The 25,832-nt window shown below is 39.0% G+C and overlaps 1 protein-coding gene across 1 annotated transcript in view; it reads right to left on the bottom strand.

The window, feature by feature from the left end:
• ASTN2 (astrotactin 2) overlaps positions 1-25,832 on the bottom strand; it is a 567,587-nt gene that overhangs the window by 355,671 nt on the left and 186,084 nt on the right. Inside the window, exon 5 of the mRNA XM_088467057.1 lies at positions 12,648-12,794. Within this exon, the coding sequence (XP_088323183.1) occupies positions 12,648-12,794 (147 nt within the window). The remainder of the gene's footprint in view (positions 1-12,647; positions 12,795-25,832) is intronic.

Raw genomic sequence — 25,832 nt, 5'->3', positions numbered from 1 at the left:
ATACATTGCCGCACACTGTGAGTACTGTATTTATTTGCACTATGATTGACAGTCAGGGAATATTTGGGGGGAGGCAACGGGGAGTTGCAGATGTTTGTTGACCTTTTCAGGGGCGTATCACATCCTGTGCTCCGGTGTCTGAGTACATGCGGCTATTCAACGCGACTATAGGGGTACTCAGGAGTCCGATAATCAAAGTATCTGCGACCAAACTGCGTGTTTGTAGGCAGTTGCTTGGATTTGCGATGCCACCAGTGGGTGTATCATTGCAATCACCAGTGGCAACAACATTTGTATATTTTGGAAAAGCTGCTCTCTATTGGTTAACATAGTTACACCTCACTTTGCACAGTTCTGTCCCAAGGCCTGAGGCTTCTTTGCCGAAGAAGTCTCCACCGCTCAAGAAGTGTGAGCTCTCAGTATTTCCTGCACTTTATGTCAATTTCCCTGCATGTGTGATTATTTATTAATCCATCTAGAAACAGCCTGTCGGAAAGGGACAGAATCACAGTCAGCTGTTCTGCATTCCTAAAACATTCTGTCCAGTACAAATATATAATGATTCCTCTTACATGATTTAGTGACTGCAGTTTTATTCTCCTTTTCATTTACCGGCTAAGGGTAAAGGACGGTAACACAGTCTCACTGTTGATATGAAAAGTTGATACAACTTTTGGCAGAAAAGTTGTATTTTTTGTCAGGACCACTGATTTTCAGATACAGTATATATAACACAGGTCCTTTGCACCATAGTGTTACTCTCCAACCATTCTGACAGTAGGACAGTAATTGTCCCTAGGAACTTAATTAGTAGAAAAGCTGCATCCATTAGTGCTGTAAGTCCTAAATTGAGGTCCCATGGTGCCACTATTGACTTGATGTAGAAACAAATTATTATCACAGCTTGAAGCATATATGTATCATCAATTCTGCTGAAGCCAGTTTTGTCCCCCCCCCCAGAAAAACACACAGCACCTTGAGTGTGGATAAGTTAAGACTCATACCAAGTCCATCTTGCAGTAAATCAAGAATGTTTGGGACAATAGCTTCAGTTGGATCTACTTTGGACTCGCACAATAAAATTTCATTTTTCCAAACTCTGTAGTAAACTACAGAATGGTTAATATTTTTGCTTGTTTGACAGCCTTAATTACTGACCCTGACAATTCCCATTCAATTTACATGCAATTAATAGTAACTGCTCTACATTTGGGTGAAGTATTGGCAACTGGTTCAATAATGTTGAGCAAAGCCAGATGCCATGGTTCTTCCTGTCTCCCAGGCTCCCTGGAACCACATACAGATGTCTCTACATACATCTTACTTCCTTGCATGTTAAACAGTCCTTCTAGTCGCTCCATGCTGTGGCATGACTCAGTAGCGCTGAGCGCCTTTTCGCGCTACTTTTTACAATCAAATGCGTCGTACTCACAAAGCAATGTGAATAGGATGTACAAGTAGCTTCTGCTGATTAAAATGATATGCAGCATGCCTATATTCTGTGTGTGACGTGTATCTGCATGCGAAAAGTTACAATACATTACAGTATTACAGCCACTGACACTGTAATGTAGCATTTCGCATGCATATACATCCTCACTCGCACACAGAATATAGACATGCTGCATATCATTTTAATCAGCAGATGCTGAATGTGCATCCTATTCACATCGCTTTGCGAATAAAACACATTTGAAGGTAAAACATTGCACGGAAAGACGCTCAGCTCTACCAAGTCGCACATGGCTCACGTGTTGTGTTTAATGCAACTTGTAGCACACGGAGGTAAGATGTATGTGGACACATCTGTATACTGTGGCCAAACTGGAGGAATTGCTATTACTTCTCTTTACTCCATATTGATTTTTCTCAACATGCGAAGATTGATAGGAAATACATAGTTAACTCGAAATCTCCATAAGACTGACAATGTAGTGCTGAAACTGACTTTAAGTTTCTTTCTTCCCAAGGTAGTCACTCCCACCATCCTTGTTTTATGTCTGGTGCCCCTTTGATGATTTATGAAGGCTGCGCTGTCACTGTCTGAAATATTCTGATATGCTTCCTCATCATCTTTAGATTAATCTATTGAATTGATTTCCATACTGCTTTCATTTCCAGTGTATTTATGTTAAGATACTTTACTGGACCTTGTTCTATGTTTGATAGGAGGTGAGCTCTTCATCCTTTAGACTTGGAATCTGTTGTTATTATCAACCATTATGATATACTGTTTATCTAGTATTGGTTATTGCCATCAGATTAGAAAGTTCCTTGTGTTTCTAGATGACCTGATGTTGTGATTTAGAGAGGTCGACATGTGAACCCACAGCATTAGGTGTTCTAGCCGAAGACTGTGTGCATGCAATATTGCCCAGGGAATTACCTAAGTGATGGAAAAGGACATTCCCAACAATTTTAGCCCTTTCCTTTCTGTTATATATTGATGAGTCTATACTTGATACATCTTTCAGTTGTTGGCATTTATTATTACTCTTAGAAATTGTTTCTGTTATGAAGTAACTAATTTGCTTTTTCATTGATTCACAATCCAGGCATTTTTTTGCAGAAAAGTTAGCTTTCCCAAGCACAGGATGTCATCTAGATATAGCCACAACGTAACAACCAACTTTACTAATTATGCTATGTCACTAGTATCTTTGTTAACATTCTGGGAGATGTTGACAGAATGAAAGGCATTCAAGTTAACTGAAAATGATGTCCCAGGATCCAGAACCTCAGAAGTGATGGAGCAACCACAGGAATATGAATGTGAGCATTCTATGGAAGTTTCTTAAACTGTCTTGCAGAGCTATTAGATTTGCTGAGTCTGCTGGAGTTCGAAACTACACAAATACATTTTCTCTTGTACACTACTGAAATTCTATCCTGTAGCCATTATTTAGAATATATAGAACCCATTGATCATTTTTGATCTTGAAGGCTGCCTAAAGGTAGAAGCAGAATTATTCCCTTTGTCCTCCAAAAATCATAAATTGTGTATGATGTGCTGATGTGTTGAGGGTGGTTGAAAATATCTATATTTCCGTCCCTGAAGCAATCAAATCTTTCTCCAGAAGATTTTTGTATCATTGTACCTAATATCTACCCAGAAAAGTCCATTCATTTTGAGCCATATTGGAACTGTATGTCTACTGTTCAGAGCCATAACCAAAGGAGCCTTCTAGCCACTACAGAGAAGTACAGTAGTGTTGACCAGAGATGTTCACATACAGTAGGAATGCAATTACCCTTTGCTTAATGTCTATACATCTTAGTAGATACTGTCTGTTTACCTTATACTGGACATAATTCTGATGATTTCCTACCATAATCTTAGTACTCTGGATACCAAAACTATGGTCAAGTGCAGTTCTACCACACAGGATACTGTAGATGTACAGTACGTACAAGGTTTTAGGTAGGTGTGGAAGATAAAGGGTGGTCACACCAAATATTGATTTGATTATTTGATTTAGATTTCTCTTTTGTTCATTCACTTTGCATTTTGTTAATTGATAAGAAAAAAACTATTAGCACTTATATTTTTCAAAGGATTCTTAGTTTGCATCATTTTTCCACACCTTTTGCACAGTACTGTAGCTGCATTTAGTTTAGGGACCCTGCTCCATTTCAGTATATCTACAGTATATCATTGACCATTGAATGGATACATATGTTCTATTCTTTCAAGATTAAGGATCTGAATGAGAGGTGGAAGCAATGTCAATGTCAGAAGCAGTGGAGCAATTTTTTTGCTACTGTGCATGTGCCAAAGTCCCAATGCGCATGTATGGTGATGGATTAGCGGGCACAGGATTTATTCACAAAGTGTGTGACAGGTAGTCAGTATTTGGGGGAGGTTATGGAGGGTGGCTACAAAAACACAGGCAGACCGGGACCAGTTTCTGGGTGTGCCCTAGTGAGCCTCTGCGAATCAGTACGCAGCTTGAGAGGCTCCAGTATCTTAGGTTAGATCTTCCGAGGCAACATAGGGTTGCTCAGATGCTCCATGTGCATTTGACCGATGTTCTCAATGTTTTGTCTTTTGTGCGCAAGTGGCAGATGTGAGATGCCAGGGGTGGGCGTCTCTGTGCACAAGACATCAATTAAGTCATTAGCATATTTTAGGAAGCCCGCTGCATCCAAAACTGCGTCCACCTCTGAAAAGTAGGCCGCAAATCTATAATCAGTGGATATATAGAGAATACCCCTGAATTTTAATGAGGTTTATCAAACAAGAACATTTGTTCATTTGTTTATTTTGAAGCTCCAGTTTGAGTAGAATGTGGGGGATAAATGTTCACTGTATTGTGGGTAACCACTCAGATCCTTACTTTCATTGTTTGCATTGTTTCATACTCATAAAAGCTAATTGTTGATTGGCTTCTGTGGCTCATTAGAGAGTTTGCACTTAAATGCAAAAAGCTAAAGAGTATATATTAGCATTATTTATTTACTTACATGTAAAGTAAGGTGCATAATCAGTATTTACACAGAGTTTTCAGATCAATCAATAACTATAGTCAACAAGGTTTCGGCAACATGGATGAAAACTCTTGTTTTCTGGTAATTTTTATGTGCTGATTCAGAATCTGACACTAAAAATGTTCTCTTTAAAAAATGTTTGAAAATACGTAAAACTTTCCAATGCCATCTGGAAGCAAACTGCATTCCTTTCTATGTTAAATTTATTTATAAAAAATAGGCACAGTCTACCTATACCTACCGAATTCAATATCTGTACCCCCATTTTTTACTAAACGACCCTGCTAGATTATGACGTAATCTTCAGGTTAGATGGTCAAGAGACCTTTCTGAATTAGGAAACATTCAAAAATTGCTTTCACACATATGTACTAAACTGAAAACATTAGGATCCTCTATATTACAGGTGGTCCATATCAAATTCATACATAGAGCATTTATTTCTCAGAATCAACGGAAATACATGATTTCGGGCTTCACTGGTCAATGTCCGAAGTGTTCTATAGAGAATGCATTTTATATTCATGCTTTCTGGTCTTGTTATAAGATCAAGAAATTCTGGCGTAAGGTTTCAAATTTTATTAATCAAACTTTTGATATTAACCTGCCCTTTTTACCTATCCCAATGTTATTTGCACATTTCGAAGCATGGAAAGACGGAACACGTATACGGCATATTTTACCACTCTTAATCCTTATAGTCACGATAGCAAAAAAGCTTATACTTGAAAAACGGATTAAGAGGACAGCCCCTTCCGTTGAAGAACTTAAATCAATAATATTAGAACATATATATTTTGATAGGCATAATGCTCTTTCTGATATTGAACAAGGTGTGCGGAGATTCTACAGTAAATGGGGACCGTACCTTCTCACTCTCCCATTACAATTGCAGACTTGTATAAATATATTTATACCATATATATATATATACTGGTATATTTTTCAAACACAGCCTGTAAAGTGACAGTTAGGAGCTGATTGGTTGGTGCTATTTATCTCCAATTTTATCTCTCTCCAAGCTTTATTAAATCATCCCCGTAGTGCTATAGCCCTTGACATCTCAATTTGATCCTTATCACTATCCAGACATATCTGAGTAGTGTAATAGTAATGTTTGCTAATGTCACTTTTTTGAAAAAAAATTTTCTTTGTTCTTCATTTTCATTTTTAGTCCTGTTAATGTTTTTCTTTTTCCCCTTGGACTGACCTCCCTCCTCCTTTATTCCAATTTGTTAAGCTCAGCTGATATTATATACAGTAGTTATATGTTGGGAACAAGAGAAAAAAAATTACATCAAAATTCACCTTATGTATATGTGAGGTTACATCTATTTCACATGTGTTCATATATATGTTGTTGCTAATAACCTAGTAATTTTTTGAGATGTTTCAATAAAATGCTTTAAAAAGAAATAGGCACTATCGAAACCAAATAATACATCGACAAATAAATGATCGACACGTTACAGTTAGACAATACAAAAAGGTATACATCCTAGATGCTGCAACGCTAATAGCGAATCCCCCGCCGCTACTTTCAACCGTGACACTACAGGTCCCAGCCAGCCCATTCATACCTGCAAGTGCTCCTGGCAATGCAAGCCCCATCATCAACTTTGCAGTCCTTGTCCCTAATTTCTGGGCATCCCCATGCTCTGCAGTGCACCCCTTCATCAGCCACCCCTGTGCTCCCCACTATTCCTGGACACCTTGACCTACGCGCATCTTCACCCTGGCAATAACAAGCCGTCTAGCTTAAGACGTTGCCCTCTAGCTTAAGATGCTGCCCGCTACTACCGCATCCTCCGCTGCTACTTTCAACCGTGGCACTACAGGTCCCAGCCAGCCCTTTCATCCCTGCAAGCGCTTCTGGCAATGCAAGCCCCATCATCCACCCTGCAGCCCTTGTCCCTAATTGCTGGGCACCCCCATGCTCTGCAGTGCACCCCTTCATCAACCCCCCCCCCTGTGCTCCCCACTATTCCTGGATGCCTTGACCTACACGCATCTTCACCCTGGCAATAACAAGCCGTCTACCCCGTGCTCCCCGCTATTCCTGGACCTGGCGGCGTGAAGATGTCAATCTATTAACTGTAGACCTATTTAGTTTTGATCTAGGACTCATCAATCTTTGATATGACGATCTATTAATTATCGAACTATTTGGTGTCGAACTTGGACTCGTAGATCTTTTACATGTCTATCTATTGACTGTCGACCTATTTAGTTTCGATCTTTTATTATGTCTATCTTGTGTGTTGTCGATCTTCATATTGTCGGTATGCTTTGTTTCAATCATAGATAGTGTCAATCTAATGTCCGTGTCAATTTTGTATTTGTCGATACAGAGGTGCGGTCGATCTATGGTTTGTCGACCTATGGTACCTGTCGACCTCGATGGAGTCGATGTATGTATTGTCGATCTAACTGAGGTCAATCAAACAACCGGATACCTTGGTTTTCACAAAGTCTGCTTATACTCCAGAATATCATGAAGAGCGATCAGATGAATTGCAATTAATTGCAAAGTCCCTCTTTGCCATGACAATGAACTTAACCCAAGTACAACATTTCCACTGCATTTCAGACTTGCTACAAAAAGACCAGCTGACACCATGTCAGTGATTCTCTCATTTACACAGGTGAGAGTGTTGATGAGGACAAGGCTGGAGATCACTCTATCATGCTGATTGAGTTAGAATAACAGACTGGAAGCTTTAAAAGGAGGGTGGAGCTTGAAATCATTGTTCTTCCTCTGTTAACCATGGTTACCTGGAAGGAAACACATGCAGTCATCATTGCTTTGCACAAAAAGGGCTTCACAGGCAAGGATATTGCTGCTAGTAAAATTGCACCTAAATCAACCATTTATCGGATCATCAAGAACTTCAAGGAGAGAGCTTCAATAGTTGTAAAGAAAGCTTCAGGGTGCCCAAGAACATCCAGCAAGCACCAGGACCATCTCCTAAAGTTGATTCAGCTGCGGGATCAGGGCACCACCTGTGTAGAGCTTGCTCAGGAATGGCAGCAGGCAGGTGTGAGCGCATCTTCACTCAAAGTGAGGCGAATACTTTTGGAGGATGTTCTGGTATCGAGAAGGGCAGCAATGAAGCCACTTCTCTCCAGGAAAAACATCAGGGACAGACTGATATTCAGCAAAAGGTACTGCTGGGGACTGCTGAGGACTGGGGCAGAGTTATTTTCTCTGATAAATCCCCTTTCAGATTGTTTGGGGCATCTGGAAAAATGCTTGTCCATAGAAGGAAAGGTGAGCTCTACCATCAGTCCTGTGTCATGCCAACAGTAAAGCATCCTGAGACCATTCATGTGTGGGGTTGCTTCTCAGCCATGGGAGTGGGCTCACTCACAATTTTGCCTAAGAACACAGCCATGAATAAAGAATGATACCAAAACATCCTCCAAAAGCAACTTCTCCCAACCATCCAAGAACAGTTTGGTGACAAACAATGCCTTTCCCAGCATGATGGAGCACCTTGCCATAAGGCAAGAGTGATAACTAAGTGGCTCGGGGAACAATACATTGAAATTTTGGGTCCATGGCCAGGAAACTCCCCAGATCTTAATCCCATTGAAAACTTGTGGTCAATCCTCAAGAGGTGGGTGGACAAACAAAAACCCACAAATTCTCCAAGCATTGATTAGGCAAGAATAGGCGGCCATCAGTCAGTATGTGGCCCAGAAGTTGATTGACAGCATGCCAAGGCGAATTGCAGAAGTCTTGAAAAAGAAAGATCAACCCTGCAAATATTGTCTCTTTGCATAAACTTAATGTAATTGTCAATAAAAGCCTTTGACACGTATGAAATGCTTGTAATTTTACTTCAGTATACCATAATAACATCTGACAAAAAGGTCTAGAAACACTGAAGCAGCAAACTTTGTGAAAACCAATAGTTATGTCATTCTTAAAACTTTTGACCATGGCTGTACATGTGGAGGGATAGTGTTATGATTCCTGGCAGTATTCATTCCCTGCCACCAGGGGTCACAAGGCCTCTTGTGCAATCTGATATACAGTTCCAGTTCTCCAGAGGTGTTTCTTTTCTGAGCCTGTTCTCCAGTCAGGTGTCAGGTAATTACCTACTTATCACTAGCATGGATTACACCTGACACCTGGCTATTTAAGTCTGTCTGATCAAGCACTCATTGCCAGATCATCAATCTATCTAGATTTCTGTTTTGCTCTGGACTTCTGTGTTTCTTGTGCGTGTAGGTTCCCAGAAAGAACTTCTGAATACTCATCAGATTTGCCATTGTGACCACTCTGAACTCCGTTTTTTCCAGTATTATCCCAGCTGTAAGCTATTCAATTAATTTACATTAGTAAAATAATACAATGTTTGAAAACAAAGATCACAAGACTATAACATAAAAACGTGACATGTTACAAACTGTTTACTGCCAAATTTGTGTTCAGCATGTACAATTTAGTCAAAATCACCCTATTTTGTGCATGTTTTCCAAAATAAGTTTGAAATTGTTGACTAATGTAATTAAAACCAATTATCCAGCCCGCCATTCATCCTAGCTGGTCCAGTTTAAACAATGAACACTGGAAGGAGAAAGCTGTAATTGGGAATTTAATCCAAGATCCCTAGAAAATTTGGCAGTAATAAATTATAGATAATAATTGTAATCACAAGAATAATCATGTTATAATCAAAAGAGCTAACTATGTATACTGTAGACACAAGGCTTTTTCTTCACCAACTTTAAACCCCATACATCAATAAGCCCTGTTGTCACTAGAGCCAATCTAATTTATTTCCTCGAAATCACAACATAGCTAATGACATGCAGAGTAGATTGATAGATGTTCAATACCTAACTAATGCCAACTAGGCAAATCAAGAAATTCAAGGGTTTTACCTTGTTCATGCCTCTAAGGTTCCCAATTACTAAAACAAGAAATCTGAAAACATCATAACTATATTTTTTTTTTAGTTCAAAATGCAATAAATCATTCACAGTGATTTGATTAATATCAGTCCCATGCTTAGACCTCTCATGGGTTCTGGATAAATTATATTGTATTAATAAAATTCATAGATCCAATGAACTATATTGACACAAAGAATTTAATTTATTGTCTATGAGGAGTCTACAGAAGAGTAGCCAATAATGCCCAAATAAATCGCTTTTCTGATTTAAACATTCATAAAAAACTCACTCATTTCTGAGTTTCTGAAGCTTCAAATATATAATACAGCATTGTATCTGCTAGCTTTAGCACCCTGGGCAAAGTCTTCCATCCTTACCAATATTCCCTAGCAACTACATTATAGACTCTCCTTCCCATAGTCGTACATGTTCCTTTCCATTTATCTTTTCTTATTTCTTTTCTTTTTCTAATTTTTATTCTTATGTCACTTGTAGGCTCCTCTACATGTCTCTTCTTTACAGTCAAGTGCGCTGTAAAGTAAAAGTAGCCAGGAGCAGGAACATGGAAGCTGAACACGTCCATGTTTGCACTGGGTACCTCTCCAGTCAGGTATACCACAAGCTGGGCAGTTGTATCAACCTCTTTGGCCTTAAGCCCTAGGTGAGGACAGTGGACTCCTCTCAGTGATCAAAGCCATGTGAGTGTTTTGTCATGTATACAAGAATTTTTGACAAATATTTAAGCTCTTTTTGTTTAACTTTTGGTGCTTCTTGAATAGCAGTGAACAGTGAGAACATCAATTAGTGCAAAGCTGCCCAATTCCAATTGTTACTTGAATTCAAGAGAAGAAAAATAATTGAAAAAGCTGGATTCCAGGAGCCAAAGCCTTGTATAAGAATACAGCTTCAACACTAGTCTATTTCTAGCAGTCTATTTTACCCAGATGTTCTTTGCAGACTGCATTCCACCTGAATTGCACACAACCTGTAAGCCAAGCAGCCAAACAGACAAACGGATACAGCGGGGGTACTGCTGGGAACATTTTAGGGAAATCAGTCATGATAAGAAATTGACTTGGGCAGCTTTTTATTTATAGAATTTCCCACAGTTCATTAATATTCAATATATCGCTGTCATGATATATTTGGGATGTAGTCAAAAGGTCTACAGTCAATAAGTTGACAGTCAAAAGGTTGACACCAAAAGGTCAATAAGGTCAAAATATTGCCAAAGTTGACAGCATCATATTTTAGATAGTTAAAAGGTTGACAAGGTTAAAAGGGCCACATTGAAAGGTCGACATGGTCAAAATATAGGTAGGTCATAATGTTAACATATACATATTATGTCTTTATGTCATGTTGTTAGCCCTACTACCAAACATCGATAGTCAAACATCGATAATCAAATTACTGATGATCAAAATCATTAGAGTAGACCATCAATAATCGATTTCAAACGATTATCAAATAATTACCTATGTGTTTAACTGTGTTTCCTAACATTGAGTACCGACAAATGAAAGACTTAAAACTTAATGATGGCGGAAATCGATCATCGAAAGAAAAAACTTTACTTATTTTAAGCCCTAATGCTTGTTATAAATGATCATCGGTAGAATCGGTTGCTGACCCATCTTCGATTTTAATTTCAAACTGGTGTATCGAGTTATCTGCACACGTCAAATATAAATGAAAATATATATAGATAGATCAATAGATAGATCAAACTTTTATAGGCAGTAAATATATCTACTTTTATTAATATTGGACATGTGTAGATAAAGTAACCTTATAGATAACCCTAAACACCAGTATGAAACTAATATTAAAGGTGGAACAGCAGCTGATGATCAATGGTACCCTTGTCCCGATGGTCTTTGATATTAATCATTAGGCCTTAAAATTAGTAATGTAATTTGTCGATAATCAATGTTGGGAAACACAGAGTTAAACACATAGGTAATTCTTTGATAATCGTTTGAAATCGATCAATGGTCTACTCTAATGATTTTGATCATCAATGTTTTATTGATGATCGATATTTGTCTATCGATGTTTGATAGTAGGGCTGCTGACATGATGACATAATTATATATATATATATATATATATATATATATATATATATATCGACATTTTAACCCACTTGTAATGTCTAAATTAGGAATGTCAACATTTTGACATGTCAACATTGTGAGTGTCGACCTTTTGACTTATCGACCTTTTAGTCTTTGTAAATTTTTCAAACTGTCTAAATATTGATTGTCTAACGTTTACCAAGTCTAAGTTATGTCCCTGTTGATTTTTTGACTGGCTAAATAGTAAATTTTAACATATCGACCATGTCAACATTTTGATTGTCAATGTTTGACGATGTACTGTAGATGTTTTGACTGTCAATGTGATGTACCCAAATCATATAATTACACAACCTGGCTTTAGTGTAGAAATTAAAATTTTTTAATAAATATGAACTTACAGTATACATTTTAAACTTGGGAAGAGCATAATGTTGATCTGATGGACTGGCATGACAGAGCCCACCTCAGCTCAGTGCTTTATATCCACCTCACCACCTACAACCATTATATATCTACCCCTAACAGTTCTATTGTGTCTGGAAATATTGTAGTACAGTAGTTACAGTCGTCACAAGGTCAAAAGTAAAGGCATTGCTTTTTTATTTATGAATTGTTTACTTTTAAACGTTTCTGATGTATGCTGGTATATGGCAGATTTATATGTTTTCCAGTTACTTTTGGTGCTAAAATGGAATCAATTTTTCTTTTACTTTAGGGTCTTGCTATATAGTTATATAGTCTTCAAACAATTCCTATTTATTTTGCTTTGGATATCGCTTGTCACTAGTATTTCCAGAATAAATTGCAGAATAAATTGTACATATTAGAGACATTTCGTTGATGTTCATATATAATTTATGCTATTTTGTTTCTACAAAATTATACTATATCTTTTTGAAAAGATCAATAAAAACACCTTCACCAAATAATATGTTCTCTATAGACTAGTATCTAGTTGTGGTAAACATTGACACACATAGTACATTTAGTGACATACACTGCAGAACAAAAAGATTGACTGTGGGGAAATATTTAGAACAGAATACTGGTAGGAAATCTTAAACTTTCTTACTGCTCCATCTGTCCCTCCACTCCGTCACCTCTTCTCTTTCTTATTTAAATCCTTCAACTGTGTAAAACTTCACTCTTTAGTGCCTTTCACTCTCTCACCATCCGCGATGAAGTGCTCTGGCACATGTAGTGTGACCTTCACGGTGAGTGGGCAGGATATTTGCGACCCACAAACCACAGCCAACACGCAGGCACTCACCCCGACCAACGTCAGGGCTGTTCGGCTCAATGGACTCTTCAGAGCACCTGAATTAGGGAGAAAAAGAAAGCAACATATTGAAAGTATAATTAGAAGATATCTAAAGATGCTTAGAACAAACTTCTGCAGGATATAATAAAAAAAAAAAAAAACACATAATGGAATGTAAAATTCTGTATATAAAAGTCTGTCCTGAGAATAAACTATTAATAATTAATTGAGCTGCCTAGAAAGTCTAATTGGTCTTTATCTGCTCTGAAAAGTCTGTTTCTATGCACATTGTGCAGGTTTTCCCAATGAGAAACAGTTGCTTTTAACCCATAGAAATCATGTAACTTATTTTTAATAACTTCAAGCCTTAATACACATGAGGAATGGTGATTACATAGTTAAATTTTTCAACCAGTCAATAACTGATTGAAGTTTTAAACCAGAGGTTAGAGGAGAGTGTGTATATGAGATATCATGTATGAGAGTCTGTATATGATATTTATAATGTAAATACCAAATCTAGAATATATATTGAAATCAAGGGGTGCTACCACAGACTATCATGACGATCATTCAGAAGAATAGGGAAAAATGGTCTGTATGAGGTGCACAAATAATAGTAAAATATAACTTTTAATGTTTCATATAAAAATCCATAGATCATAGGATTATAGGGCTATACTGTATTTACTAAAGGTCGATTTTACTCGATTTATTATAATGATCATCTATCAAAATCAATCAACATCGATGTTGTGTTTCTGGAGCTAAATCACACATTTACTAACAGACAATTTTTGATTTTGGTTTTTAAGTATTAGAAAATGTGTGATTTAGCCCCAGAAACACAACATCGATGTTGATCAATTTTGATCAATTTACAGTGATTTCAAATTGATCAAAATCGATTAATCAACCTTTAGCAAATATACCCCATATTTTTTTAAACTCAAACAGCAAAATAGTGGTTTAAAAATAGAGTGTGTAAAGAATAAATAAGTGAGAATAACATAAATTCACACCCGCTTATGTGTCTCAATGTGTCTTCTTGTGTGTTAAATGTGTCCTATATAGTCACAGTGAATATAATTATAGGATAGATGATTTTAATAAACATCTACTGTATATTAGCTAATACAACATTATACTTATATGCTCATTTGAAGTAATATGGTGACCGTATGTTGAGCTGATTAGATAATTTTTTTCTAATTCTCTATTATGATCAGGCAGTTATCATACTCCAAAGTGTTTTATTACATAGGCATAATAACAGAGACATCTAGCATTATTTCATGAAAAGCAATTTATACACTATGTAGACAAAAGTGATTGGACACTGACAGCAAATAGATCAATAAGATTTCATTGATGTCAGTACTTTGTAGGCCCTCCACTTGCAGTGATTACTGCAGACACCCTTCTTGGCAAACTGTCCACAACTTCCTGGACAACAGCAGGTGGTAAGTTTTGCCATTCCGCCTTAAGTACAGTGACCGACTGTGACAATGAAGAAGGTCTAGTTGGTCTAGAATGCACCCTTCATTCCAATTCATCTCAATTCCTTGTGGGCTTAAGATCTGGACTCTGAGCTGGCCAGTCCATCTGAGTTACGGAATTTTCTATATACCAGTCCAGTATCGCTCTGGAAACATGACAGGTGGCATTGTCGTCCTGATAAAAACAATAGTAGCTTCCGTAGAACTGAAGTGTATGAGCCTCCCTTCAAAGTGTTCTTGTTGAAAACACCACATTAGTGGCCATTTGGAACTCATGTGCAATGGTATGCATGGTATGCATTTCGCTTGTGCAGGAGTGTCCAATCGCTTTTGTCTACATAGTGAAAAGACACTGGTACACTACATAGTGTAATAGACACTGGTACACTACATAGTGTGATAGACACTGGTGCACTACATAGTGTAATAGACATCCTCCACTTAATTTGTGTGTCTGAATTTAGTTTTAACACAGATATTCGTACTCCTTAAAAACAATCATTTTGTTGGCACTGTATGTTTTATAAGGACATTATGGGAATTCATAATTAATTCTTTAGATTAAATGTCATTTTATTTTTTCATTTTATTATTTAATTTTTTTTTCTCCTAAAATTTCCTGGGAATGAAATATTTAAACTTTAATTAATACGTAAATTGTATATTTATGCACACATTGCAGGGGTACTTGCAGTCTGTTTTACCTAGTGAAAATTAGGCCTGATTCCGAGATTACGCTAATGCATTTGCAACTACAATCTCTAATGGATCGCAGTTGCTAAAATATTGTAAAGGCTTCCGAAGCTTAGCCGAGCATAGGGGCACCCACTCATATCCGTCCGAGGATGTACAACAGCGTAAACATTGGTAACATCGACGGAGATCGACCAGCCACACAGCTTGTAAGTCAAGTCTGATCTGCCTCTAACACTGCGAAGGAGATCACAATGGCTAATATATGCAAACCCATGATATGGAGTTTAAACTGTTCTGACACACCTGCATTTGTCTAGCCATCCCTCGTTACCACCCCCAAATACTTGACTACCTGTCACTCACATTGCAAGTGAATCCTCTGTGAGAGTGTGATCGCAATACAATCACTGTGTGTGCACAGTGTAGCATTCGTGCATGCGCAATTGCAAACAATGGCTCGATCTGCATAAATATTGGCACTGCCCAAAACTCAAAATTAGGCCCACTGATCAGTGCTATGCCCAGAAAATCTTGCCAGCCTGGTGGCATTAAGAAGTAGCCGAGTGGGGTCTACATTACCTCACAATAATGACTACCCCCCCACCCACCCCTCCCAGCCATAAAAAAATATTTTTATGGGCAACATAACCCCCCCTTTACCCTCCCTCCTTCCCCGTGGCCTAGCCCTGCCCCCTCACCTTATTGCAGAGCGCAGCGGAGCTTGGGGATTGGGGGAGTGATCATTAGTATCCATTGCTACAGGTGATCTTTGCTCACACTTTTACGTTAGACGCATGCGCCCAGAGTGCCTTTCGCACTGCATTCTGGGGCGCAATTCCAGCAATGATGTTGGTGGTCACAGATAGCCGCTTCACTGCAAGGGGGTCCAGGGAGTTAGAGGTGATCCGTTCTGCACTTGTGCAGAACAGATCTTCTCTGCTTAAGCCAGGGGTCTGTGTGGGCTCTCGTGGTCGCATGTGCTGCGACCTTGCCACATGAAGCACTTCTGGCTCTGGTTGCATCACATATGACCACTAGTTAAAGACGAAAGAAGGATCTCTGATTGGAGGGGTCTCTGTAACTATACCTATCACTGTAACATCAATGAAGTCAAGTGTGACTCTAATCAGTGGCACAGTCACAGATCTCTCTTATATCAGTGATCCCTTCCTACATCTTTGAGGCAGACCCCAATCGGACAGCTCCCCCAGAGCAAGCGATCGGCAGAGCATAGCCAGCATTGCAGTTATATGACCGACACAGAGCTCAGACAATAGCACCCCATTGCTAGGCTAGCAATTGCACAAATATGTTCTTACTGAAGTCAGCCTACACTAATACAGTATGTTCGTTCTCTCCAGGTCTACCTCTCACCATCCCCAAGTCAGTCATTGACGCAAAAATATATTTTGAATGCAGCAGCTAGGCTAATATCTGACTGTCATCGTCAGAGTGCCAGGCACTATGTAAAAAGAGGCAGGAGAAAACTGCTGTTGTGTATAACATTTAACTTTTTTTGTCATAGTCTACTGCAGTGTTATAATTATCTTCTTCACGTGACTTTACAATGTCTACTCTAAATAAACACATTTCTAAGGATACAGAAAACAAACTCGACATTGCTAATAAACCTAACCATAGCAATTGTATAAAAAAAATCACACAAAATAGGAATATAAAAAAAAAAAATTATTAACTCTCATCTAAATTAATGCTCCTTCAGACTTCGGTGTTGGTTTCTGGGGATTCACCACCTCCCTGATTCCTCTATCACAAGGCTTAGTACAGGTCCCTCTACTATTCTCTCTCTATACCTTCGCTTGGAAAATGAGTAAGCTCCTCTGGATTATACATCATTATGGTATCAGCTCAATAATGACTGAATGATATTCAAATGTATCTATTCTCTCTGGATCTCCCACCATCTGTGTTGGCCAGTGTTACTGAATGTCTCTGCCAGTTCATCTTGGATGTCCTCTGGCCACCTGAAAATGAAATCTTTAAAAAAACTGAGCCACTGTAATAATATTTCCAGAATTGAACAGAAGCTGCCTACCTGTGACCTATATCTCTATATCCGCAAACAACACAAATATTAAAATAGCTCCCCCCCCCTCACAGGCTCTCTGCTTAACTCAGAACTGTACTTTGTCTCCCACATCCAACATGTAGCCAAATGTGCTACATACATCTAATAAACATTTCCAGAATATGCATGTATCTCACACTATGAAATATGTATTAATGCACTTGTGGGGCAGATGAGTCAGTTGCAAAATGGTCTTAATTTATGCTTAGTAAAAGGCATGCATATTTATACACATACAGATGTGTCCTTTTAAAACACGTATCTGGACTGACTTGGAGAGACAGGGTATGGTAATCTACCTTTAGGGATGCAATGGAAATTTCTGGCATTGATATACCCTGACATTTGCATGAACTGTCTGTTGGGATACCACTTGAATCATAGAAGCATAGACAAATTACTGTCTTGGTTTTTATATATTTACAATATATTATCCAGTACCTGGAGCCCTCTAACTTATATTAGATTACTGATTTTAAATATACAGATTTATTGGAATCAAAATATAAAACTGAACAAACAACAATAATACTAAACCAAAACCTACTATCAATAATCAATAAACCATATTTGAAAAACAATATATTAAGAACGCTATGAGTGAGATTAATTACAATGCAATGTTGAACAGCCCCGGGAGGGAGCTCCCAGAGCTATTCAATTCAGCGTGCTGTTAAGTCTGAGAATGCCAGTTCTCGTGACTTAACCTGGGTGTTTAGTAGCGAGAACCGGCATTCTCCAACTAAAGTGCAAGCCGCGAGGCTGTTAGCACCTCGCTAAGCCGGAAAACAGCCGCCCGACCAGCACTTTTGTTGGATTTCTTCTCGCATCCTAGGGGGGTGCGAGAAGAAATCCTTTAGCCTTGACAAAAATCACGTTGAATTGAACAGCTTCGGGAGCTCCCTCCCGGGGCTATTCAACATCGCATTGAATTGAATCACAGCCAATGTCTGCATATTACTATTTAATGGAACCATGATTATATTGATTTCCACTATAACACAGACTCCTCAAGGGTGATGCTCACAATGTATTTCTCATAGACAACCATCTTGTCAGAATGATAATAATATTTCAACAAGTCCAATTGTCCCTTGGCGACCTCTAGCACTAATCTAACGTATTCTCTATTAGATTGGCAAATTCATCCAGCATGGATTGCTCTGCCCACATAGACTACAAGCCTTTTAATCTCTAAGATCCTACCCAGGTCTAGCCTGATTGAAAGGTGTCAAACTCATGTTTTATACCCACAAAGTCTGATACCTTCCACCTCACCTGTATAAGGTGATCAGAACATGCGTTCTGTTTGTCCTTTCTACAAGGCCTCATTGCAGAGCCTGTTATCTGTGAGAATACACTCTTTGCTAAGTAAACATACATCACTCACTTTGCCATGCCACATATTAGAAAAAGCCTATACAGTATTTCAATCAAATCTAATGTGTGCCTCCTAAAACTGCATCATTTCCATACAGTAGTGTAAATACTCCTTTGCACAATAGTATACTCTTCGTAACATAACCTAATCCTACACTCCACTTGTCTTCTCTGCACTATAGCATTCCCGTTGAAACATATGCTAACAACCAGCTCAACCAAATGGTTTGTCTGCAATTGTACAGTATTGCAAAATATGCTGACAGCCCCATCATGGGGTGCACCAAATATGATTTTGTTTGTTTAAGCTGTGTAGTTCCAGTGTCAAAGCATTACAGACTGTGGTGAGCATTGCTTCTTGTGGAAGTTCTAGAAAATGGGAGACCTGTAAGGTTTGCAACAAAATCAAATTATAGGTGAGTATTTTGCTTGAGCATCCTTGACAAAAGAAATGGCCACTTTAGTTGGTGTATCCACAGCAACAATTTCTAAGTTTCTGATGGCATGTGCATATCGTGGGATGACATCATCAGCTAAGAGGAGTAGTGGCCGCAAACCAAACCTAAAACTGACCGGGAGTGTCAAGCTTGATGAATATTGTGCCTAAAGATGATGGATCTACTGCACCAAATACTGCATTACTCAGTATTCATCTTGAAGAACCTGTTTCCACAAGAAGTGTCAAGATTATATAAATCCTGGAAGTTGGATGCTTGGAAACATGTAACATGGTCTGCTGAGTAATCCTTTATATTGTTTCCTACATTAGGTGTGGAGAACACCTAAGGAAGGCTATAAAACTGAATGCCTGGTTCCAACTTTGAAACACAGAGGTGGGTCAGGGGGTTTGAGATGGTTTGAGCAGCAATGTCCTGGTATTCTGATGGTCATATGATTACTCTCAGGTGCCAGTTTACTGCCAATGACTGACTATGTTTATGTTTTAGGCAACCAGGCACATCTCATTGTCCGGTTATTATTTCCTAGTATATAATTTTCCAAACTGACAATACCTCCTCTTCCCCCATACAAATGGCTAGAATTGTTCAATCTTGGTTTGAGGAGGATAAAGATCATCGTCAGCATCTTCTCTGACATTACAGTACCAGACATAACTGAATATCATTGGAACACTACAGTAAATGTTAGAATAGAGAGAGAAGCAGATTCACACCTCCATCAAGCAGCTTGAAGACGTTATTTAGGAAGAGTGGTACAAAATTCCATTAGCTACTATTTACAATGTATATGAAGTTATTCCAAGAAGGTTACAAGCTATTTTACAAGAGGAGATATCCACTCTATGTATAAATAAATGTTATTAATAATAATTCAATCAGGGCAAATGAACTGATTATCATAATTGTGAATTACTAGCACAATTAATGTCAACATTCTTTAAAGATATAAAACAAAAATGAATAACTATTAAGAAAAGTGAAAAAGCAGCATCATACTGTACATGACAGATGCTAATATTTTATACTTGGAGAACAAAAATGAGCCAGAGATAGCAAAAGCTATTAGATAGAGCAGCCAAACTTGTCTAACGATCCATGAAAACCCCTGAAGATTATAGAGACATTTCGCCATGTAGTTTGTGCTGATACTTTTTTCAATGCTTATTTACAGTATATGTCTATTATAGACACTTTTAATCTAACTAAAAAATAAGGTGCTTAGAATTTGGACCCCAATTCTTTAACCAGTGTGTATCAAATCCAAGAATTAGTGAATGGGGCATATGCTTTATGGTACAGAGACTACGAGCTACAACAGTTGATTGTATGCACATCATGCCGTTACTTCTTTTGCAATGAATTTTAAGCAGCTGTGCAGAACAGTTACAGAGGATGAGGAACCTGAACCTAAGCAATTTAAACTTTCTTGAGTCTACTTTTCTAAGCTTCGCATTTGAAAAAGTAGGACACTCCTAAAACACAATAACCCCCGAAGTGAGAATTGCTAGTGTACCAGAAAAGCAATAGAGTTTTATGACTTCTCATAGTCAAAGTAAAAATAAGACTATGTTTGTTCCCAATTGACATGGTAAAAAATAATAACACTCGGGATAAGGATAAACTAGTACCCCAAGGAGTTATAGCCAGCTGTTTTTATTGTGGGAAGAAAGGTAATGAGAGACAACACTGTAAGAAACTACTTGATAACATCCAGAAAAGGGATCTAGGGGTAGATGTACTAAAGCTTCTAAAACAGATAAGTGGTGGTGTTGCCCAAAGGAACCAATCAGATTATGTCTTTCATTTTCTGGAATGCAATAGAGAAATGATAGACATAATCAGATTGGTTGCTATGGGTAACACCACCACTTGTCTGTTTTAGAAGCTTTAGTAAATCTACCCACGAGACAAAGAGAATGGCTTCTCTGCTGCTGTTTCATCTGCTGCCACATGTTCAGCTAAAAAAAAACATCTCTACTTCTGGGAACTCACTAGTAGTTCTAATGTTTCAGTACATTTGCTATGTAATAAAACAATTCATTCATTGTGGGTTTCAATGGCAAGGATGATTCAAATGATATATTAGATAGATATTTGTCATACTGATGGTATAAATAATGGAGTTGATATAGCAGAGAGAATGGGTGATTCATTTAGGAAGCAGTCATCTGGATGGATGCAAATGGTTTATAAATACTAGTGATTGATTCTCTAAATAAATTCACATTAGAAGTATTTGTCTAACATATCCTGTGAATGCTGAATAACAGTCGCCTGATACAAGTGACAATGTTACATTCAAATAATTAGTATATCAGTTTTTGCCTCATGGACCTCAATATAAAAATAAAATAGATAAAAACTTGCAATGGTTAATTCTAAAGGCAGGATTGTACCTCTCAATCTCAATATAGATTACCACCATGATCTATAGTTGCAACTTCAGATGTCATCAGGAGTACTGAGAGGGGAAGTGGTGGGTGCAAAATACCAGCACCGAACTTGTCTAGGGGCTTAGGCTGCCAAAGAGACCCAACAGTGCAGACTCTGTGATAGGGAACCAAAAGGCCCATCCAGGTGAGACCACACCTACACATAGTGGCCATGTCTCTTTTACGTACTCAGGCCATAGTTGCTGACTTTCAGGTTGATACAGCAGAGGGCGGGCAAGGGGGCATGGCATGGCAAAGGGGATAGTGCGGGGAAGAGATAGTGTGATTGAGTCATCGTGGCCGCGCTGCGCCGGGATTTCTGACTTTGTAAAATGGAGGCGTAACTAAGATGACATGATTCAGCTTCATCAGCCGCCCACTTTACTCGGAAAGTTAGCAGTGACGGGCAGAAGCGATGGCGCGCACTACAGCCTCTGGGAGATCTGAATTCTCTTATGGGCGGCCAGGAGCAGCAGCCAATATTTAGGAGTCTCCTGGCCATTCCGGCAAACTAGGCAAGTATGACCCAGGCCTGACATTTCTAGTGGCAGCCCTGGTGATTAAAGGTGAATTTTGCACAAGGAGTGTTGACAAAAGCTAAATCTGTTTGCAGTAATACAATGTGAGCCCTAAAGAAATTGTCAAAGATCTGTAAGCATTAATGGGTTAGGTGTTATTAGTTAGTTTTAGTGCAACTAGATAAAGGTCATTGGGGTTATGCAGAGAGAAGTTACAAACAAGCCAGGTCATACACAGGACCCAACAAATAGGCAGTCTTAGTATGCTGGAGGCAGGTAGTGAAACCAATACTCTGGCAACCATCTGCAACTTAAATAGGGAACCAAGGTTTGAACAGCCAACCTCCAGTGACAGCAGCAATCACATGACCATAGGGATAAGGTCACAGAAGGCAATTTCAACAGACCTCAGGCAGCGTAAAGCACACCAAAGTGGCGGAATGAGCAGGTAGGCACATGTATTATGCCCAGTATGGTGTTTCATGAAATTAAGATTGGTTATCGGGCTAAGGATATTGCATGAACATATTCTTATCACAGCACCTGTTTTAGCAGATGTTTGAATGAAAAGTCAAAAATCTTTTAAGTATTGTATATGTCACCTTGTTTTTATTATACCACTTGCACAAAGTTAAAAATCTTCCCATTGAAATTAAATCAAATTCCAGTTAATCGCATCAATCATTGGCAAAACTTCTGTGACATTTGGCAATATGTGGATGACATTTTTTTGGGGACAGAAACAGAAGACAAACGTGACTTTTAGGTGCAATGTTTACTGTTGTAGGGTAGAAGAATAAAACTAAAAGAAGTAAACTCGTGTATGAGCTTCTAAAAAATTATGATGATGATGATGATGATAAATCTTTTGCCCATGGATAGAAGAACAGCAAAGAGCATTTAAAATATTGAAAATAAAATTTAAAAACAGCCCTGGCATTGACTGCAGTTGAGCCTTAAATTTGATTTACTTTGCAGGTACGTAATTCTGACAGCTATTTCAGCAGTGCTTCTGTACTCACAAAAAGGTCAATGGAGCATACTAGGCTATTTCTCTAGGCTTCTGACATGTTTTGAAAAAGATTTTGTGACATGTGCCAGATATTCAGTTGGGTTCACTTTGCTGTAAATGCTATTTAGCACATTCTTTGTTTCAACAAAATTACTTGGCCAACTAATTCTCCACTGAAACTTCTGCTTGAAAAAAATATCACATTAGTGATTATCACATCACATCAGCGGTTTCACATCACTGGTTTTGGGGTCTAAGGACCTGATTCAGACCCACTTGCTAAGGCGCGATCGCTCGCCTGGAGCGATTTTCGGCCATCTGCGCATGAGTATAATTTGCAGTGCGCATGCGCAAGCCAGTCTTTGCGATCTGATTTTGGTAGCTCGTAAGCCACTATCAGGTCGCTACTTTGAGTGACAGATAGTGCCATTTGTGGGTGGTAACAGGGGAAGTTGCTTGTGAACGGGGGAGTGGATGTGCGAATGCAGGCGTGTCAGGCCGCCAAAACACTGTTTAAAGGGCATTCATAATTAGCAAAGTAGCGTCATTGAACACATCACCTGCATGTATTTCAGCCAGCACTGATTGCTGTGCTTGCGGCAGGTTAAGGCAACCCCAAGGGCTGCGAGCAGCTCCGATGGCTCACGATGGTCCCGATTTATCCTACATTTCCCGGAGATGACGTGTGTTGCGAGTGGCAAGGGGGCGTCTTTAGACACTTGCGAGCGCAGTTTGCTGTAGCTTGCTAAAACATAGTGTGTGATGAAGTGTGAGCACTTCATTTAAATAACCGGCCCCTTTTTGCCAGCGAGCGACCGCAACTTGCAAGCGGTTCTGAATGAGCTCATATGTACTAAGCCTTGAAGAGAAATAAAGTGGGTGGTGATAAAGTACCAACCAATAAGCTCCTGTCACTTTAGAGACTTTTTGAAAGAGGACAGTTAGGATCTGATTGGTTGATACTTTCTCTCTCTCCACTTTATCTCTCTCCAAGGCTTAGTACATAGACCCCAAAATGACTGGGTGTTGCCTTTGTTACCTAAATGACTTGAGGATTGTCACAATGATAAATATATAATTTCCCAACAAATGTCATACAAAAGGTAAAACAAAGAATATGGGGTAGAACTGGAAGATATTTCTGCTCATTTTCACAAAATAATCAGAGAGAGCTGACCACCTTGTATTTACTCAGGATATAAGTACTAATCTGACCATTTAACACAGAGGTCATGATTCAGAGGTGAACACAGTTGCAGCCGCAGCCATGAATGCATCTTTATGCTCATGCCGTGGCTGATGGTCTTCCTATAGGGACTCCCATTATCAGCAGCGCCAATTTGCCACTGTGCGTCTTAAGCAGCACCATAGGTTGCACCATTGAAGACTGCACCAGCCCTACTGGTGTACAGATTCTCCGTCTGAACATGGCCATCAATGCAACTGCTGACTGCGACACACCCGCAACTGGCTAGCTATCCCCTGCTAGTAGCTTCACAGGTGTGTGTGGGCCGCACCCGGGTGTCACCCGCTGAGGGGTGACACCCAGGTGCAGACTCCCCCTCAGTGACAGGATAACAGGAGCCGGGTGCTGCACTGTATAGTTAAGTGCAGCACTCGGCTCCAGATAATGTGAGGTAGCCAGCCGGAACTGCACGTACCTTTGGCAGCGGCACCCCCATCCTGCCTCCCAGTGATAATGAGACCACGGAGGTTCGGCCGCAAGGCCACGTCCCTTCACACAAGGCCAAGCCCCTTCTTGTGAGGACACGCCACCTTTTGGCACTGTGCGGCTCCGCCGCTAAACAAGACACACCTCCCGTCACCGGGTGACACCGTGGGGAGGGAAGCCACTGCCCCCTGTAACCACCCAGAGATGCCCATTGAAATTGCATCTCTCTTCATCCAAATTGGCTCTGCGTTTCCTGGCAGTAAAAATCAGGGCGCATGCGCAGTGTGACTCAGACACCGTATTCTACATGAATATCGCCATTGCGTGCAGTTAGCGTGCGACACTGATTCAGGCCAGAGGGTCAGGGATGCCATGAGATGATTTTCTATGGAAGTGAGGTTTAGGAAGAATGTAGAAATGAGCCTAGTAGTGTAAACAGATAATAAATATTACAGGACTCAAAAATGAATCATAGTAAAGATGTTCCAAATGGCTACATTGAAGATAATTCAAAGATCATTACAGGAACTGTATGTGGTATGTTGCTTTCTGTTGTATACATTTTCATTTTTTTCCGTGATCATTACAGTGATTTTCAGTTACATGCTGGAATTGGACCTAGAACGAAATGTACAAAATTTCAAGGTACTTACACACAATAATAGAACAGGAACTTTTGAATGTAATTTGAAAGAGATGGTGTTTTGGAGTGTTGCTATAAAAGGGAATAAATGAGTGGAATGGATAGGAGATGTTATATGTGGTATGGTGGAAGAAGAAAGATTGATCAAGAGTTGAATTTGACACAGTACAAAGCTCATTAGCCACTTATCTAAATCCTGATGTACAATATAATGTTGAAGAGTTGAAAGAATATGTTAAAACTTGGAATTGTCAGATAATGATGAATCCCAGACAGGTTAGAATACAAGTAATGAAAAGGATCATTCCACAAGTTAAAATTTACCCACATTCAGTAAAACTGAAAGAAGGGGCCATTTACCCTTGGTATGCAGTACTTGACAATGTTTAACACTTAATTCTGTATTAATAAGGGGGATGGGGATTATAATTTTTGTGCGCCATTTTCTCACAAATCAACACTGAGGAGTAGATTTTCTAAAGCTTCTAAAACAGACAGAAGATGTTGCCCATAGCAACCAATCAGATTCTAGCTGTCATTTCTCTACTGCATTTTAGAAAAAGATACACAGAATCTGAATGGTTGCTATAGGCAACAACATTACTTGTCTGTTTTAGAAGTTTTAGTAAATATTTGGCTTTACTTTGAATCACACTGATTAATGGATAAATAATGGGATAGACTGTGATCGG

The sequence above is a fragment of the Taudactylus pleione genome, unplaced genomic scaffold, assembly GCF_031769625.1.
Source record: "Taudactylus pleione unplaced genomic scaffold, aTauple2 ptg000009l, whole genome shotgun sequence".
In the NCBI taxonomy this organism is placed as follows: Eukaryota; Metazoa; Chordata; class Amphibia; order Anura; family Myobatrachidae; genus Taudactylus; species Taudactylus pleione.
Note: the sequence above shows the minus strand (reverse complement) of the source record. Positions and strands in the feature narration are given on the sequence as shown.